The 18,305-nt window shown below is 45.1% G+C and overlaps 3 protein-coding genes across 3 annotated transcripts; 1 reads left to right on the plus strand and 2 right to left on the minus strand.

Annotated features, from left to right (window-relative positions):
* Positions 1–1,801: 1,801 nt before the first annotated feature.
* Positions 1,802–7,499, minus strand: LOC111074368. The gene is given in 5 exon segments (XM_022367117.2): positions 1,802–2,924; positions 2,992–3,300; positions 4,180–4,389; positions 6,988–7,006; positions 7,008–7,499. Coding segments are annotated over 5 exon segments (1,569 nt in total). The 5' UTR covers positions 7,121–7,499; the 3' UTR covers positions 1,802–2,006.
* Positions 7,500–12,135: 4,636 nt separating this feature from the next.
* LOC111074387 (antigen 5 like allergen Cul n 1) lies at positions 12,136–13,317 on the plus strand. Its single transcript, XM_022367140.2, has 3 exons — positions 12,136–12,264; positions 12,342–12,736; positions 12,806–13,317. The coding sequence occupies exons 1-3, from the start codon at positions 12,139–12,141 to the stop codon at positions 13,041–13,043; spliced, it is 759 nt and encodes a 252-aa protein (XP_022222832.2). The 5' UTR covers positions 12,136–12,138; the 3' UTR covers positions 13,044–13,317.
* A 1,235-nt stretch (positions 13,318–14,552) lies between these two features.
* LOC111074381 (rho GTPase-activating protein gacZ) lies at positions 14,553–18,242 on the minus strand. Its single transcript, XM_022367135.2, is given in 4 exon segments — positions 14,553–14,987; positions 14,989–16,404; positions 16,595–16,921; positions 17,805–18,242. Coding segments are annotated over 4 exon segments (1,968 nt in total). The 5' UTR covers positions 17,889–18,242; the 3' UTR covers positions 14,553–14,846.
* Between the last annotated feature and the right edge of the window lie 63 nt (positions 18,243–18,305).

Consider the following 18,305-nt stretch of genomic DNA (forward strand, 5'->3'; position numbering starts at 1 on the left):
GAGATGGAGTGGAATGGCTGGGCTCGCCTCCTTCTTGGTTAGCATCTGTTGACCAAATGTGGACTTAGGACGTGCTTTTAATTTTTTAAAACTGCTTTTAAAACGCGATAAAATACGTTGAAATGGCGAACCCAAAAAAAAATAAATAAATTTAAGCGAAGAGTGGAAAGAAGAGTTAGTAAGAGCGGATAGTGGGAGGAGGAGGAGAAGGCAGCATGTTACATATGTACTTGGCCATTTACATGTGTATGCGTGTGTGATATATATTTTATTCATAAAAAACATACGAACAAATCCCAGAGTGGTAAGAAAAAAAAGCAGCCACCGAGAAAGATGGGTGGAACACACACGGCCCCCAAAGCGGACAACCGAAGGCGAAGTGCAGCCACACTGCCAGAAAAAAAAAAAAACTCTGTGTGTGTAAAGCGTGCATTTACATAATGAAAGATGTAGCAATGTGTGTGTGTGTGTGGTAGGGTGGTCGAGGTGGATGGCAGGGCAAAAGGGATTAGCAGTGGGCGAAAAAGCTGAGAAAAAAAATTAAATTATAAAATATTGAAGCAAGTAAGAAATGCGCAAAAGTGGGGAAACGGGCACACAGAGACAGCTGGACAGTCAAGCAGTGCAGCCAGAGAGTGGACGGACAGCACCCAGCACCCAGCCCCAGCCCCAGGGCACGGACACTGCCACTGTTTGAGTGCGGTATGGCCCACACTAACACACACGCACACAGAATTAATGTCCTTTTAGATACAAATGCAATTTATAAGCAGAACTCGTGTGTGGGTGGTCGGTGGATGCGGGGATGTGGCCATCAGGATGGAGTCGCCCCAAAAAATGCTTTCACATGGCTTCACATCACCCGCTCCTTTACTCTCTATCCCCTCCCACTACTTCCAACTTTTTTCGCAACATAATTTTGAATAGCATTAAAATTATTAGCTACAAATAAATATTAAAAAAAAAAGACGAACGTAGAGTAGAGACCAGAGAAAACGAGAGAGCGGGAGTGCGAGTCGGGGGCAGAGAGACTGGGAAGCCAGATTGAAAAAAACGCGTGAGAGAAGGACTAGAAGTAGAGGAAAGAAATGGTCATCCCATTTCGAAACGAACTGGGGACGAACCACCCTCACATCTTGCATCCTCTCCCCATCTTGCAACAAATGCGCATAATGAGCTCTGGTCAGCCGGCCTAGACGTGGAACGTAGTAGGAGGTTGCCATCGTCGAGATTTACGCGCGACAACTTTTTCTTGCCCATTTTTTTGTTGGGGTTTTTTTTTTTTATGGAACTTGGGGTATTTCTGTTCCCATTCCCTGCTCATTGGGTATAGAGACTTTGACGAGAGGTTCGCCAAACGCCGCAAAAATATATACAAACAGTATGCAGACATTTAGATATGTACATACTTTATTATATATAAAGCACTGCAAATGGTCCGCATCTGTCTTATTATGCAACAGCCTATTGGACTGAACGTGCCTTTATTATGAGTATATTTAAGTCAACCATCTCTTTATCGTCGTGTCTCAAATGAACAATTGACTAGAGTATCCTTTGCTTCGGCGGCTGTTTCCCTCGATTCCTGACGCTCGCGTTTTCCACTTTTTTTCGCCCTAAACACTTTTCAGTTGATATCGCCAGAAAATCCTCTTTGCAGGCGCGTTTACATAATGATATATGTCCGCAGCGTCGTCGGCTTTGCTCTGCTTGGCGCTGCCTTTTTGTACATTTTGTGCATCTCGCAGTGACCGCAAAAGGGCGGCACAGATGAAGCGGAAGTGCAAAATTCTTTGTGTGATTACGATTACAAATTAAAATCAGTTTTATTCTTGTTACATATCATGTTTGCTGTTGGTTTTGTATATCAGTTATTAAACGTAACTCTTAACTAGCCAAAAAAAATAATAGATATCATATACGAATAGATATAGTTGGGGGGGTGGGGTGTGAGGGGAGATAGCGATAATCAGAGGGCGGACTGCAGTGGCGTTTCTTCTCACGACTCACGATGGCAGTTGCTGCTCGGCTGCCAGCATTTGCTTGGGCCGTCGCTTGCGGCGTTTGCGCGCCTTGCGGCGCACACGATCAAATTTACGTATGCGTTCGACAATAAAGTGTTTTAGGTCATCGCCTTCGTACTTGCGGCACGATACCGTGAATAGTATTAGCGAATTAAGGTAGAAAAAAAATCTTATATCATAGTCCTCCACTGAATTCTTATTTCCTGTCCCGCCATTCCGCTCCCTTTCGCGCTCCTGCTCCCTCCGCTGATGATAGTTGCTGTAGTTGTGTTTTCGCAATTTGGGACTGGGCATTGGATCCTCATCGCTCTCCGATTCCCGGCGATAGCGCTTGGCTGTGTGGTTCCACTCTTGCCGTAAATAGTCGTAAATGCTCATGTTCCTTATAATGATTGTATTGTTGTTGCTGTTGTTGTTTCGATTGTTGCTGTTTGTACGAGGCGCCACATGCTGTAGATAGGGCCAACTGCCGCATGCCACCTGCATGCGTGTTGGCAACGACTGATGGCTAATTGTCATTGTCGTTGTCTTTGTTGTTGTTGTTGATGTTGTTTGTGGCAGCATTGGCTCATTGTTGCATCGTGCATCTTGAACATGATGATGTCTCACATTTTGTTGTTGTTGTTGTTGTTTTTGTGAGTATTCTACAGCAGTGGCTGCAACACGTCAATGATTAGCAACCAGCGGTCCCCAGAACATCTTCGATATCTTTGTATCGTCCTCGGTTAGGAAGAACTGACGGCCCAAATGCACAAACTCCTTGAGCGACAATTGGCCATCGCCGTTCTTGTCTATCACAGCAAAGGAAACGGCAGCATCGTCATCGGTCAGTCCCAGACAGCGGAAGAAAAGCTTGTATTGTTCGAGATCCAGATGGCCAGTGTGATCAAAGTCCACAGCCTGTGCAAACAAATCCAAAATAAAATGTCATAAAGATAATTAAATATATGGATCAATGGGGACTTACCTTAAACAAGTAGGGCAAAAAGCGTCCAATGCGCTTTGCCATCTTTTTGTCGTTGAGACGATGATGCAAATCGGCCAAAAACTGTTCGGCAGTCACCAGATTGTATGGGGTTATCTCCCCGAACTGCTCCTCCCAGGTCTGCTTGATCACGTCATTGAATTCTGCCGCCACCTCGGGCGTCAGGTGTCCCAGATCGTTGAATCGTTTGGCCAGCAAACTGAAATCATCGTACGAGATGACGCCGTCATGGTTTACGTCCATGATACGGTGTAGGGTGCGCATTTTGCGACGCCAGAAGGCCGAATCGCCCTGCAAGATACAAAAAGAGATACACAAATTATTGAATGTGTATAAGAAACAGATTGAAAGAGTGTGCCTGTCCCCCCAACATACTGTAACTTTTATCTGGTTGGAGGCGCTATATTAAACTTTTATGCTTTCATCAGGTGCTTACAATTCCAACAGAATGATGCACTTTCATTTATCTACACTCAAAAACAGGGACTCTATCCAACATCCGAACCAAATTCAACAATTCATTGTAAGTCTGATAGATACTGCTTGAAAGCTGACAATAACTACTTAAATTCTGAAAGCGCTGCACAGCTTAAAAAAAGTAACAGTTTTCGTGAGAGAAACTGCTTGATGTTCGTTATTGAAGTTTGAAAACTGCTTGAGCTCTTCAAATGTAGCTAACGGTAAAAGGCTTGCTAGGACCAACAGCTTTGAAAGCTTGCTTGAGGGTTGTTATGGTGCCAACAGCTTTTTTTGCACTGCTTCATCACCACCTTGTAGCTCTTGCTTGCTGATTCGGAACTTTTCAAAAACCCCTGGAGCTTAAAGCATAATTTTGGTTTGTCATCAAGCTTTCAGCTTACTCAAAGCAAAGCTTTGATCGTACGAAATCCTAACCGTTGGCTGGAATGTACACCCAGCAAGCCCTGTTACAAACAGAACGCACAATGTAAGCCCAGTTACACTGTTGGCCAGCAGGTTCAAAAATCGACATTGAGCCGCTCCCCCATCCACGTGGACTGGAAAGTATCTCAAACACCAGCTTAAGAAACACGTTTCTTGCATACCCAGCGCACATCGTGGAATTTCACAGCCACGTGGACGGTGTTGCAGAGGCCTATTTGGTTTGCTTTTGTGTATTTTTGTGTGTATTTGTGTCTGCAGTTCACTCACCCTTTCGCTTCGCTTGGAGCTTGTCTTCTGGCGGCGCTGCTCGAACTCATCATCTGAGTCTGCATCGCTGTCGCTCTCCTCCTCGCGGCGCAGGCGGGCCGCTCCGGCGGATTTCTTTGAATATTTGCGTACGGCCTGGACCACGGTTGTGGGCATTTGGTGCCACAGCAGCGGGTGGGCTCCATTTCCACCAGTTACGAGCAGAAGGCGCTAAAAAAATATAGACGGGGGAAAAGAGAAATTAGTTTACAGTTCTAAAGCAATTGTTTTCAGTTGCAGTTTTAAGAGATTGTATGACAATCATGGTTTTCAGGTCAATTTCTATGCAAACCTTATCCTACAAACCCTAAACCTATCCGTTGCTTGTAATCACCCAAATACCACTGAACAGACTGTACGGATTACATAGGAAAAATCTTTATTCTTTCTTTATTCTACTTCTTTAGATCATTCATTAATTTTTGTTATTCCCAAATATCTCTGTTGACTGTTTACTGTTTCATTAGCAGTTGGCTGTTGCACAATATTTTGCTTCAGTTGTTGTTGTTTGGTTGGCCCTTCTCCCCCCCCCCCCCCCCCCCCCCCCCCCCCCCCCCCCCCCCCCCCCCCCCCCCCCCCCCTCGTGTATTGTTTCAACCTCTTGCTGAGGTTGATATTGTTTTTCGTTGTTGCTATGGTTTTTGTGGTGCCCTTCAGCGTATAAACAAACATTATTCTCTTAATTACACTGCTTGCTCTCTCTCTCTCTTCGCCTTTTCTGGTTTTTTTTTCGAGTGGAGCGTGTTGGGCTATTGTTAAGGTCAGTTCTGTTTGCATGAAAAATTATTCTGAACCAGTTTTGTTTTGATTTTTTGCTAGTGAATCGCGCCAGAGAGAGAGAGACATAGAAAATGAGGGGATCCTGTCAGTTACAGAGCGAAGGTCTTAGAGGTACTGATGGTAAAACTGTAGCCAGGTAAACCTGTACAGTTTAGGCGCCGCCAGGCCACGGAAGCCAGAAGACACTCTCTCTAGTTGTGGAAAATTTCCACGTTATTATAATGAGATATCCCAGACCGCTTTCAGAGGAAATGTTTATCCTCTATCGCTGACAGCTTCTGTCAATGCCATTAGATAAAGAGAACTCTCTTTTTTAATTACAAGCAAAAGTCTTGTAAACGTTTTGAATGTCTCTCGATAAGAATGGGCCCCCAAGACCCGCACACGACACACATACAATCCAAATACAGATGTTGGCGGCCCCCAGATGATATCATTATCACGAATGTACCAACGTCTGTGTGTGTTTGTATGTGTCCATCGGTGGAACCTCTTTTTGTGGCCCCACTGGTGGTGTGGTTCCAGTGGTTTCGCTCGGTTAAACGAACTTTGGCCAGCGAAAACAATACGTTTTTTGGTTGTAAACAAGTTTTTTTCTCATTTGAAGTCTGGCCAAAAGGCAAAAGCGATTTGTGTTTTAATAAATGCAAAAACGGGCCTCTTTTTATTTGAATATCAGTCTGATATTTAAGTCTGGGGGCTCGGACTGAAAACTGGAAAAGCACGTTTCAAAAATAACACAACATAAAAAAAGATCCAATTGATTTATGCCAAAATAACAGTGGAATAAGATATATAAAAAGCAGTAGAAGCATCAGGCAAAGTCGAGCAACAGGTCAATCTGAATCAATAGGAAAGAAGAATCGCCTCAGGACTGTATTAACCTACTTCCTTGTGGCTCTTTCTTCGCTCAAAGGAAACAGAAATAATAAATGTTATTAGATTGATTTTCCTATAAGAGCTACATTATATGATGGTCTGGCTTGGATGGATGCTGATTTGAAATATGTAAAGGGAGAATTAAGCTAGAAGCGAAAGTCAGGGGATCTATGCGGCTTTAAAACTGTTCTTAAGGAAAATCTTCTGTTTCTGTTACACAACATTTATGTTAAGCCAAAGTTCTGTTAAGAATTAGTCTGTGCCACTGTTACTTAACACTGCTCAATGAAACGAATAGAAACAATAAGCCGCGAAGAGTTCTGTGCTTAAACTACATTCCCAGCTAAAGTAGTTTGCTGTTACGTTTTAAATAATCCCAATCCCAAAATTAATGTACGAGCAGGAAGAACATTTCTCCAAATAACGAAATTTCTGTTAACACATCTGTTAACTAACACTTCTGGCACGACTATAATTATGGCTGTCAAACCGTGCTCTCCATCTCTATTTCTCCCGCTCAGCTGTTTGGTTGGGCAAAGGGGTGTGTGTATTTACGAGAGGTGGGAGAGGAAGCAAGGTAAAAGGGCAGCAAGGAAGAAAGAAGATGTATTTTTTTTTTGTTGTTGTTTTGCTATTGCGCTCTGCGCAAGTTTCTACTGCAAAATTCTGCGCAGTTTTCCATTTCCTGTTTTCGGGGAGAGGGTAACGGGGGTTCTTGGGATGATGGAAGCTTCTGGCTTTTTTTCTGGCACAACAGTTTGTTGTTGTTTTTGGAGTGAAAGAATTGCTTCTTTCAGCACCTTCTCCACGCCAGAAAGGGGTTGAAGAAGGGGCAGGGCCTACGAATGATCATCAGTCATGTCATTCATACATTAAACTGTGCTACAGCTTACGAAATTCATGTGGGAGAGGATAAACTGTCTTTTGAGTTGCAGTTTGAGAAGTGCTTCTGTTTTGTGTACGTGCGTGTAATAATCCACAGTTGCAGATTCACTGGCCTCGTTTTTTGAGAGCTGCTTCTCCTCCTCCCACTCTACCACCATTGTTGGATCTCTTTTATAATTAAATTAACATGGAAACAGAAACACACACACACACATGTGCACTTACATGGCAATCGCTGTGTGTGGGTGAGAGGCGGCAGGGAGGCGGCGGTCAGTGCACCGACCGTTGCGGCCATATTTCGTTCCAGAATTTCCCTCGAAGTGCGCAAAATGTTGCGGCTAACAATGGAAAAGGCCATTTTTTCGTATTCTCTTCTGTTGCTTCTTCTCTGTTACTGCTTCTTTTTGTTGCTGTTTTTGTACGCTGTCTCTTTGCCTGCAGTTTTACATGCACTGAATCAAGAAAATGTGCAACGTTGCTTGGTATTGTTTGTTTGTATTGTTTTACTGTGCATTTAACAACCGGTTTCGGAAGGGACAAATAACTTCACTTAAAAACTTGTAAAAAATGTTTATTGCAAGTTCGTTTTTTGCGTATTACACTTTTCTCTCTTCCACTTCAAATTTTCCCCTTGGACTTCTTTTTCTGCTTCTTCTTTCACTTCTTCTTCGACTTCAACTTCTTTTACGGAGCGAAGACAACCGTTTTGTGAGGCGTTCGAAAATGTTTTGACGCAGCCCGAAACGGTCTGAAACGAAGTCAACGTCGACGCACAGTGGCTAGTTTTCTGAAAACATGTTGCTAAAATCATAACTTTGTATATGGGCCAGATGAAACTTTCTTAACAGTTCAAACATCTTTAAAAAAATAAATTGAAATTGGCCGAGCCCTGGTACAACTTTTAACAGCGATTAAATGTACACAAATTTGTTTGTCCATATATAATTATATGTACCGTGTTTTATAGCTTGATCAATTCCTAATTGAAGAGTATCAAAAGTTGTTCATAGCTTGATCAACACCTAATTGAACAGTAACAACACATTTGATATATTCAACAACTCGAGATTGGATTTTTGCATGAGTTTTCGGAAAACAAACCACTGTGCGACGCTTGTAACGACAGAGCGAGCGAGCGCTGTTGCCTTGTGTTTGTGTAAGTGTATGTGTGTGAGCGAGAAGAAGACAAGGAGTATGTATGCCAACATAGAAGGGTGTGCGGGGAGCACAGCTGCTGCTAGTCGAAAACAGCGGCACGATGTTGCGAGAAGCATACAATACATACATTCATGAAAACACACACATAGACATCAATGGACATTGGCAGTGACATGTTGGGTCAAGGGGGAGGGGGGCCATGTAAGCCGGTTAAGGAAGCGCTACCAACAGACGTTAGCGGACTTGCCTTTTCAGTGGCTGTCAAACGGTACAGTGACAGTAGGAGAAAATGCATTATGTAAACACAAACAAACACACTCACGCACGCACAATGGGCCGAGCCGACTAATTTACCATTGATAAAGTAAACGAAAAACAAAAAATATAATAAAATTCGTATTTAGGTCGCGGCGTGTGACAAAATGTCAGCACCAGAGCTACCCTCTGTAGACGTTTCTCCCCCTCCAAGCCCAACACACGCATAGCAGCAACGCCGGCAGAGGCGACGCACTGTTTCTGTTCTACTTCATTGCCTCACGCATGTGTTTACCCACTCACACACCCACATTTTACATGCGTTACATATAGGTATGTGTCTGTCTCTGTTGTACATATAGTGGTCTTGATCAAACAAAGCCCCTTTCTGTCACCCCTCCCTCCACCCAGCACATATGCTAAGTGGACTTGGTTCCAAAAAATGTAAAAATGGGAAAATGAGAAAGAATATCAAGATCAATGCAGAGAAAATGGAGCGGCACTGCTCTAACAAAAGTGCAACGGGTTGGCCCCCACCAACAGAGCAGCGTCGACGTCGCGCCACTTTACAGTTTTGTTTTTGAATAGAGACGAGTGCACTGCACTCTGTGGAGGCTTAGGGCGCTTCAGCACGAAACATGTGTTCGGTGGAAAGTTTCCAGAAGGGTTTATGCGTCGACGTAACATGATGTTGGCTCAAATCTTCAACGGAGTGTAGAATAATTTTCTATCCTCAAAACAAATCCTGTCCGGCGAAATCGTGCACAATGGTACTTGAAAACAGCTAGTTCATGAAATTCTAACTTTTCTCAAACACTACGCTCTTAAAAACTACGTAGCACTCTCCTGGCAAATTGCACGTTCATGATGCATGTACACGCATGAACGAAAACCAGTTGTTGGGTGGACGACGTGTACAAGAACAACGGTGCACCTCGAGACTCGGGGCGACTGATAAAACGTCACGTAACAAACCAGGCGCCAGGCCTAGCAACAAACATGGTTGACTGCAACTGCAACAGTCTCCGTCTCTTTCCGTTTTAGCATGTGCATGCTATCAATACATAAATTACACTTTTTTTGAGGCTGCAACTGCTCCTGCGCCCGCAAACAGCACATTGAAACCCTCCACCCCTCGTGGACAGGAGCCACAGCAGTCAGCTGACGTTACAGCAGACATGATACACATGAAAATCAAAGGCTTGCCAAAAACGTGTAAAAAAACGACAATTAAATGCGTAATAAACGTAAAACCGTGAATGTAAAGCCATGCCTGGCTTGGGGCTGGGTTCTGGGTTTCGGAATTAATTGGGGGCTGATGTCTAGGCCTGAGAAATAGTTCGGTAGTGGGGTCTGGGGCGTGTGCCGCCGGGCTAATCAGTATGTGGATCTTGTTGTCTGCCCATACGTAAATACACATGTACATGTAATGCGTGAGTGGAGCGAATCCAAAAAGGGAGACCTTGTCCGGCTCCAGCGGCTGCTGTAGAATTCGCGTTTTCGTTTCTAGTTTCTAGTCGGCTTCTTGCTCTTCGTCGCTCTTTTCAAGGTCCAGTCCACGCACACTCGCGCAATTTTAGTGCCAGTTGAGATTTCCGCAACGCCATTTAAATTGTTTTTGTTCTGTTTTTGTTTTTGTTATTTTGTTTTGTTTCTCTTTATTTTTATTTTGGTGTACGTGGTTGCCCCCCATCTCGGCTCAGAGGCAACAGATGTACATATGTATGAACATGTGGATGCTATTTAAACGAACGATCCATTCCATCCCATCCATGATCCACTGCAGCGCCAGCAGAAGCGCAGCGTGCGCCGGCCGTATTTTTGTATGCGGATTTTGGCACGTCGTCACACCGGCGACAGAGGCTGCAGCATAGGGCGGCAGAGAACTCTTTGCTTGTCACCGTAAAAAGGCGTAGCGTGGCGTGGTTTCTATTGTGCCCTCCCCACCACCACTTACCGCTCTTTACATAAAGTGACAGAAAATTTAATTGCGTCGTTCGTGTGAGTGAGAGTGTGTGAGAGGGAGACAGAGACAGGGTGTCCGTGTGCGCTTTCCAGTTGCCTGCACCGGCAGTATAACAGCTAAGAAGAGCCTACGTGCCTGTTTGCAACGCATCCTTTTGAAACCCTGCACTAGGTGGGGCTTGTGGCTATGTTGGGTCAAATTAAGATTTTACTTTGATATTCAACTGGAGCGAGTTCGACCGTGAGAGACTGCTTGGGTCTGTCTGGTTTGGGATCCTTTCGTAGCGTATCGATTCAGTGTTTAAGCAATAGAAACATATGTACACACGTATATATTTATGCATATGTAAGTATTGGAAAATTAGGCAGTGAAATTTTCCTAATAAACTGTTCCATTGCTAGAATAACAGGGTATTCTATCGTCGTTATGTGGACTAGAGCTCTTCCACTTGTTGAGTTCTTCTTTTCGGGCAGTACCTAGAAAATACTTTCAATTTGAAATTCTAGAACCGCATAAAGGTTAACGGGGTCCCAATGTTGTAAATTGAATTACAGCTGACGGTCGCCTTATCAGCGACCTGTTTATGCCGCTCCCTGTCTGGGTCTTGATAAAACCCCTCAACCAAAACAACAACCACACACACACACACATGACTTTCTGACCATCGGAGGATTTTGTAACCGAGATAAAAGCGAATGAAAATGAGTTTCAGTTTTAAGATTAGGACCCCCACCCCCACGCACCAACAACAAAAAAGGTAAATAAGAAGTAAATGAAAAACGTAAACAGATTTGGAAACTGCTTTTCAACATTTTTCGGGTAAATAAAATGGGTAAATAACATTATTATTGATTTGCTTACGTTTGTGGCCACAGTTTGAGAGGCTCTGTGCCGGTCTGTTAGTTAACAGAGGTACATTTTTCCGTATGTAAGATCTGTTAATGGTAGGTAATGTTATAGGATTCAATTAATGTTGCAATCGACGACCTTCGACAACAAAATATCATTCTAAGGAGAAGGAGAGAAAAACCGAAAATAATCTAAACAAATCTTCTAAAACTCTTTGGGGCAAACACACACGCACACACACATGTATATATTTTGTGTGTAATCCACACCATTGTAAATGTTTCCCATACTTTAACCCTGATGCTGTCGTGCTTCTCAAGTGCTAAGTGGAAAGGCGGCACCAAACAACATATCCAGCGTAATTATACCCTAAGAAAGGGTATAGATCAATAGATATATTTTTCTATATTTGCAATGTGACAATGCTTGCTTTTGTTGTAAAGACCAAGATCAGGACCACTATATCATATTTGTACATACCACAACCTGCCATAGTAACGATCGATGTGCTAAGAGTATCAATAGCTTCGACCCCCAAAACTCTATTTATTCTTAATGTAAATTTGTGCTGTCGTGCTATTTTTAGCCGGCAAATAGATTTTGGCTTTATCTGTGGCCCATCGAAAAGGAAAAGGGTACCGAGTACTGTAACGACGACGTTGCCATCGGCACGTTACCCAAATTTTTGTGCGTAAACAAAATTGTAAAAAATATAGCCCCACAGTAGGCAACAACAACAACAACAACAACGACGACGAGCGCCATTCACATGAACAAAGTTATCATAAATCGATTTGATGGATGGCTAGGGCGCTGCGGGGCTACGTGGGAGGGCGATCCGTTTGCTATAGACATTTTATATAATCAAAATGGCAGGAAATAAAGTTGGTTCGTATGCTCAAAATTTGATTTAAATTGGCGCCAATTGCTCTGCAAATTTATCGATAATTGCTATCGTTACAGTCACTTGGCCGCTTGCCCACACTGTTTTAAGCGGGGTTTCTCAAATAGTTTGCCGTTGAATCATTAAGCTATGTATGGGGCACCAGCGCCGGGCATTCCGCCATGCTCCACTGATAACCCACCCACAAAATGGGCCCTATAAAGCGGCCACTCGGCGACAGGGCTAAGGCCAAAAACCGAAAACAATGCAACTCCGATGCATTGCCGTGGTGTGCATCGCGTTGGGTGCCTACCGCGTGGAATCCCAGGACTATTGCCGCACAGAACTCTGCCCCGTGGACACCGTGCACATTGGGTGCCGCAATCGTGGGGTACATCGTCGCACCAACAACCATATCCATATCCATGCTCCGTTAACGGTCGTTTTTGTCTTTCTCTCCCTTTGAAGAGCTTTTCCCGTTCGTGTCCCGCGGACGCCGCTCGACTGGACATCGATGAGGCGGCCCAAAATCAGTTGCTGCATGCCCACAACACACTGCGCCAGAAGTGGGCCAGCAGCGGGGGCACTGTACCGCGGTCCGCCTGCCGCATGGCCACCATTTCTTGGGACCCGGAGCTGGCCCGCCTCGCCGAACTCAATGCCAGGCAGTGCCTCTTGGAGCACGACAAGTGCCACAACACCCAGAAGTACAGGAAATCCGGTCAGAATCTCTATATGGCGGGATTCGCTGGGATCATTCCCAGCGCCGTGGATAGGATCCTCAAACGTGCCATCGACGATTGGGCAGCCGAGGGCAATGACATCACCGCAGAGCAGCTGCAAGCCTTCCACCTAGGCGGACCGTATGTCTACGATTAGTTTACCCTTTGATGAGTATTGTTTGATCCTGTGGCACATTACTTTTCCATCAGGGATATAACGCACTTTGCGGTGATGGCCAATGAGGCGAACGTGGCCGTGGGCTGTGCCGTGACGCGGTTCAAGCGACAAGGCTTCCATCATTTTCTGGTGGCCTGCAACTATGCCACGGGCAACACACTGCACAAGCCCGTGTACTCCTCCTGCTCGGTGGCCGGCAGTGGGTGCCAAACGAAGGCCAATCCCCAGTACCCCGCCCTATGCTCAAAGGAGGAGCAGATACAGCTCTAATGCTAGGCAGTATATGGGTAGGAATAGGCGCTCAAGAAGAGCGCTGAAGAGCAACAGGACAGAGCGACAAAGGGGAGCTATAGATCAAACTTTGAGGATATTTCTTACCGCGTGTGTTTATCATTCGTTTTCACAGTTTCTTTATTTGTTTGTTTGTTCGCTTCGTTTTCTAGATTTTATTTGTTCTTTATTTACACAATAATAGTTTGCAGACACAAAAAAAATAATAATTACAATAATCATAATCGTAAACGTAAAGTAAGTAAAAAAAAAATATGGTGTTTTTTTTGTTTCCAAGTAAAATGCTTTTTTGCCCCAAACTTTCATTCGGTTTTGTCTTGTGACATCTGCATAATACGATAAGAAGAAAAATAAATGTCGTTTACAACGATCCAGCTACGATGGCGCCTGGTTTGAGAACTCGAATTTTGCGAGGAGTTGCTTGGCGGGAATGAGTGTGCTGGGTGCTGGGTGGTGGGGACAGGAGTGGTGTGAAGTGCATGTGTAGGGGCAGTGTGGCAAGGATGAGAAGAGACTTCCCCTGCCTCAAGCTACGACTTTCGTCACTAGTTAGGAGGTGATATCCTGGGGGTGGTGCTGTGTGAAAATTATTTACAGTGCTTTTTTGATAAAAACAAAAAAAAGAGAAGAAAACCCTGAAGATCTCTTTGATCTTAGATCTTTCTATCTTTCTATGGCAGTTGAATAATTAAAATACGAGCCCACATATACCTGCAGACACCGAAACCTATCTGATGATGGCAGCTTTGTGTTATGTTTTAGGAATTTTTTAATACTTAAATATCCAAAGTTTTGTTTTAAATCATCTTCAAAACAAACTTGATATATGTATGACGGATTATATTTCTATGGCAGCTATATGCAGTCAGCCGATTTAAAACTAAATACCAAAATGGATTAAGGACAAATTTCGCAAAAATACCCAAAGACACGACTGATGGCTTGAATGTTCCACTTCCACTGTATTCCAGCACATTCATCGAATGACGTTTGCCGACGTTTGCTGTACAAATTTAGCATAAGCGAAAGGATACGAACAGAGACAGATTTTGTAAGGAATAAGGAATATAATGTACTGCTGCTAATGGTATAAACTTGGTATAAACATTAACTGGAATGTTTTAGGTTTTTCTTTTTGTTTTGCAGTTCACTTCAGTTCAATTGGTGTCTCTTTCCCTGTCGATCATTCACTGTAATAACGCTTCTCATGCTGCGAGTCGAGTTTGAGTTTAATTTAAAAAATGCTACGAAAAATCAGAGTCAGAGTGGCGGGCAGTGCGTTCAGAGCTGGGAGCTAATTAACAAACAAATAAATCACAGATTATAAATTAAACAAAACGGAAAACAATAAACAGATTTTGATTTTGATTCGATTTGGAGGAGATGTATTGGGTTAAGATCCAAAGAGCTTGATGTTTCCAACAGTTCAATCAGTTCAGAGGCGAAAAATGAGCCAATAATCGGAATGGCTGTACCGTTGCATTGTGTGTGTGTGTGCAAAAAATATCGGGGAAATGGATGGAAAATATCCCAGCCACACATACTTGCGCCTGTTGCAGCCCTTCCTGTCGCTTGGATTAAACCCTGGAGATAAATATGTTGAGGAAACGCGTATCTATTACGCAGAGATTCGGGGTTGTCTATCGCTCTCGGTTCGGTTCCCTGCTCTGAACACACACATTTGATGGGAGGGCAGAGTTAGGGTTAGGTTAGGGAGCTACAACAATTATTTTGTCTTGCCACACTGCAGCAGAAGCAGCCACCTAATAGCTCCACACACTTTCACACTCTTTTCGGTTTGCTGACAATCGTATAGTTCAGACCATTATAGCTGCGATGATCTAATGCAGATTCGTTGTTGCTTTTGTTCGTTGTTGCATTGTTGCTGCTAATGTTGATGTTGTTGTTGCTGGAGATTCCAATTGTTGTTGTTGTTGTTGCTATTGTTATTATTGGCATTCGTTGATTTACGTAAAACCCCATAGCCCAAATGGCTATCATCGGCCTTGCGAAAGCTCTCAGTATCGGGACTAGCAATCAATTCATATTCATTTGGCGGCGGCGGACTGCAGCGCAATCGATTAACGGGCAGCGTTACATTCACGATTGTCTTGTAGCCGCTGGATGTTTTATTGTTGGGCGACAGGAAGTCCAATCGATCGTAATTGGAGTCCGATGAGGACATCAGCACACCGACGGTGTTGTTTGGTGTCGCTGCCAGGGACGGTGACGTTACGCCCTCCCCAATATCGATGTCGATGATCTTGGGGGTGTTGCTGCCACTGGACTGGGTCGCTAGTTCCTTGCGCTTCGATACGGAACGCTGGCGGACAAAATCCGATGTGTCGCAGAGTATGGAGGGTATGCGCTCGCAGTGTCGGACATCGCCGACGCCCCGTGTGCGCCATGCCTCCGTTATGTTCTCGATGCACTCGTAATCGCGCTCCAGCAGCGGCTTGGTGCTCTCGTTGCGCAGCGGCAAGTCCGGCGGTGTGCTGGATATGCTCGAGGTGCTGCCCGAGCGCGAGGTGATGGTCTCCGGTGAGGGCGGCTTGAGGATGACCATTGAGGAGCCACTGCCGCCGCCATTCTTACCGTTGGCATCCGAGGGCGAGGATGTCGTTATGGCAACAGGTTCATATTTCACAATATTCTTGTATTTATCACAATGGTTTTGGCTGCCAGGACCGCTGACTGACACCAGGCCACCCAGCTTGCGCGGCGGCTTGTTCGGAATGTGCTTGCTGCTGTTGGGCGGCACTGAGAGGGTGACCGAGGCGACGACACCGCCAGCACCAGCCGCTGCCGCCGCCCCACCACTGCCATTGCTCGCCGCAAAGTTATTCAGCGAATCATTGGAGCTAATGAATCCCCGCAACGATATGCAGCTCTGTGTGGAGTTTATTTCGAATTCGCCAGCATGCAGATTGCTCGATGGCGATGGCGGCAACGGGCTCCGGGAGCCCGGCTCCATGCCAGCGGCGGCACTAAACTGATTCTCGCCGCACTCGATCGTGCTGAGGCTGTCGCCGCTGATCAGCTTCTTCATCGACTTCATCTTGGCGGACATGCAGCGAAATACCTCCTGTGGATTGGTATGATCCAGCGTGAAGACCCCCTCGCCGGTGGTGCATTTACGGCCCGCCTCGAAGGTGAACTTTCCATCGCGGTAGCCATACTTTCGTATGAATCGATACGGCCACATGGCAATCGTTACGTTCAGATCCTCCGATTTCAGTTGCAGCTCCGTGGGCGTCATCTGCAGCATGTACGTCTTCGGTTCAATGCAGCAGCGTATGGAGGCCTCCGAGGGTATCAGTGTAATCATGAACAGTCCATCCTGCACGAGAAACGGAAGCAAAAAAACGAATTAGAATCAGCATCAAGTTGGCGGCTTTCTGTTTGAGGAGGAGGAGGAGGAGGTGCAAGTGCCATGTGGATCAGTGGATCTAGTGTCAGTGTCGTCTGACTATGGCATGGGACGAACCATACAGACAGATAAAGCCAATTCCTATATAATAAATACGTACAAATGAGCTGCAATACAGGTCGTTATCCTCCTCGATGGCCCCGCCATGAACGGCATGACCCCCGGCTGCCGTGTCACAAAAGGCGACGGTCTGGAGGGCTGTGATCCAATCCTTAAGCTCCTCATCGCTGTTGGTGTTGACGGTGAGCGTGCCATTGTGCTTGACAATGTGGATGAGCTTGTCCGGCGGTGGGTCCTGTGTGATCTTCACACAATTCTCGAGCGTGAATATCTTGGGATTCTTATCGTCCTTGTTCTCGCACATCTCCAGGCGGGCAATCCCATGGCGACTGGCCTTGAACAGAAGGCAATATCGACTGCATGGTTTCTGCAAAAAGGATGTCAATAAGATTCTTTTCGAAATGTGTGATGGTAAGAAGAATCCAAAGTGCTACAGGCTATTGATCACTTTTATGGCTATTCAACACCTAAAGGATTCTACTTAAACCCCCCTGTAATGGGCGGCTTCTTGGCTCCGCCGCATCAAGGTCGCAGGTGCAACAGAACAGCTGTTGAAGCCAAGCTTAAAAAGCTTTATTCCGAGTTCTGTTCTAGGAGCATCTGGGATGCTCTTACATAACTCCTCAGGCGGCAACACACATAGGAAACGTCAAAATAAATATGCATATATGTGCTCCAGAGCTCTGCTCTACCAATTTATTGCGTGCTCAAGAATTTCCTGTCCACAAACATCATAAGAAACACACACACATGCAAACGAATACCACGAAACCTGGATGAATCGACGACCAGCTGTGGGGGGGCCCTGTGTGCGTGCGTGTGCGCAAATCAGCGACACTTATGTTGGCGGCAGAGAGCCATGGCATGGCATGTGTGTACGTCCCGCTCCCTCTGCCGCTGACAGGCTTCATTTGTATGCAACAAGTACGCGGTGGTATGTCCATCCCCTCCATGCACATGCACATGGATGATATACACACGGTGAAAACTCCAACACACACACACACATTCGATCGTGTGTGTGCGTGTGTGTGTGTGTGCAGTTGTGTGTCCTGTCTCTTCCTCTCTTATCGAAATGCGCATTTGGCAAAAATATTCAAATTTAAATTTGAATATTCAAAATGCAAATGCAAAAACACAAAATATATATTCAATTGGTGTGTGCATAATATATGTGATGATGGGACGGGGAATGGGAGAAAGAATTGCAGAATAGAGGAAGGAAGGAGTGCTACACACAGGTTTCATACCTTTTTTGAGATGCGATTTAGCGAAAATCCAGTTTGTGTTGGAACATTAAGATATCCAGCCAAAACAGGTATTTCAACATCCATTCTGTGTTGCGTCCGTTCCACCGCGCCGCGCCGCCTCAGCACCACACCACCGTCGTCGTCGTCGTCGCCGTCGCCGTCGCCGTTGTCGTTGTCGTCCCTCCCGTCTCTGTTGTCGTCGACCGATCTATCCACACAATGCGCCTCGGATATTCCTCAACTGGATCGGTGGGGGCCTTTGCGTTGCGTTTGTTCTCATCCAATTCGGGGAATTCGCAGTAGATTCGATATTGTGCTGGCATATGCAACGAGATTCCACTTCATATTTACATTTCACGGTAATTAAATTGAAAAAAAAAAACACAACCGCAGCTAAAATGTAAAACGAGCAGGCGATAACTTTATTTATTTATGCGCTTCACGGTTGCATGCGGCCACTGATCGACATCGATAGGTATGCGCGATCGATACGAAACATTA

The sequence above is a fragment of the Drosophila obscura genome, unplaced genomic scaffold, assembly GCF_018151105.1.
Source record: "Drosophila obscura isolate BZ-5 IFL unplaced genomic scaffold, ASM1815110v1 contig_97, whole genome shotgun sequence".
Taxonomy (NCBI): Eukaryota; Metazoa; Arthropoda; class Insecta; order Diptera; family Drosophilidae; genus Drosophila; species Drosophila obscura.

What these genes read in the sequence shown, in the direction of transcription:
- LOC111074387 (XM_022367140.2), top strand. Translation starts at nt 12,139, where the DNA reads ATGCAACTCCGATGCATTGCCGTGGTGTGCATCGCGTTGGGTGCCTAC. An exon ending in TTGGGTGCCGCAATCGTGGG is followed by an intron (nt 12,265 to 12,341) that starts GTACATCGTCGC and finishes CTCCCTTTGAAG; the next exon opens with AGCTTTTCCCGTTCGTGTCC. An exon ending in GCCTTCCACCTAGGCGGACC is followed by an intron (nt 12,737 to 12,805) that starts GTATGTCTACGA and finishes CTTTTCCATCAG; the next exon opens with GGATATAACGCACTTTGCGG.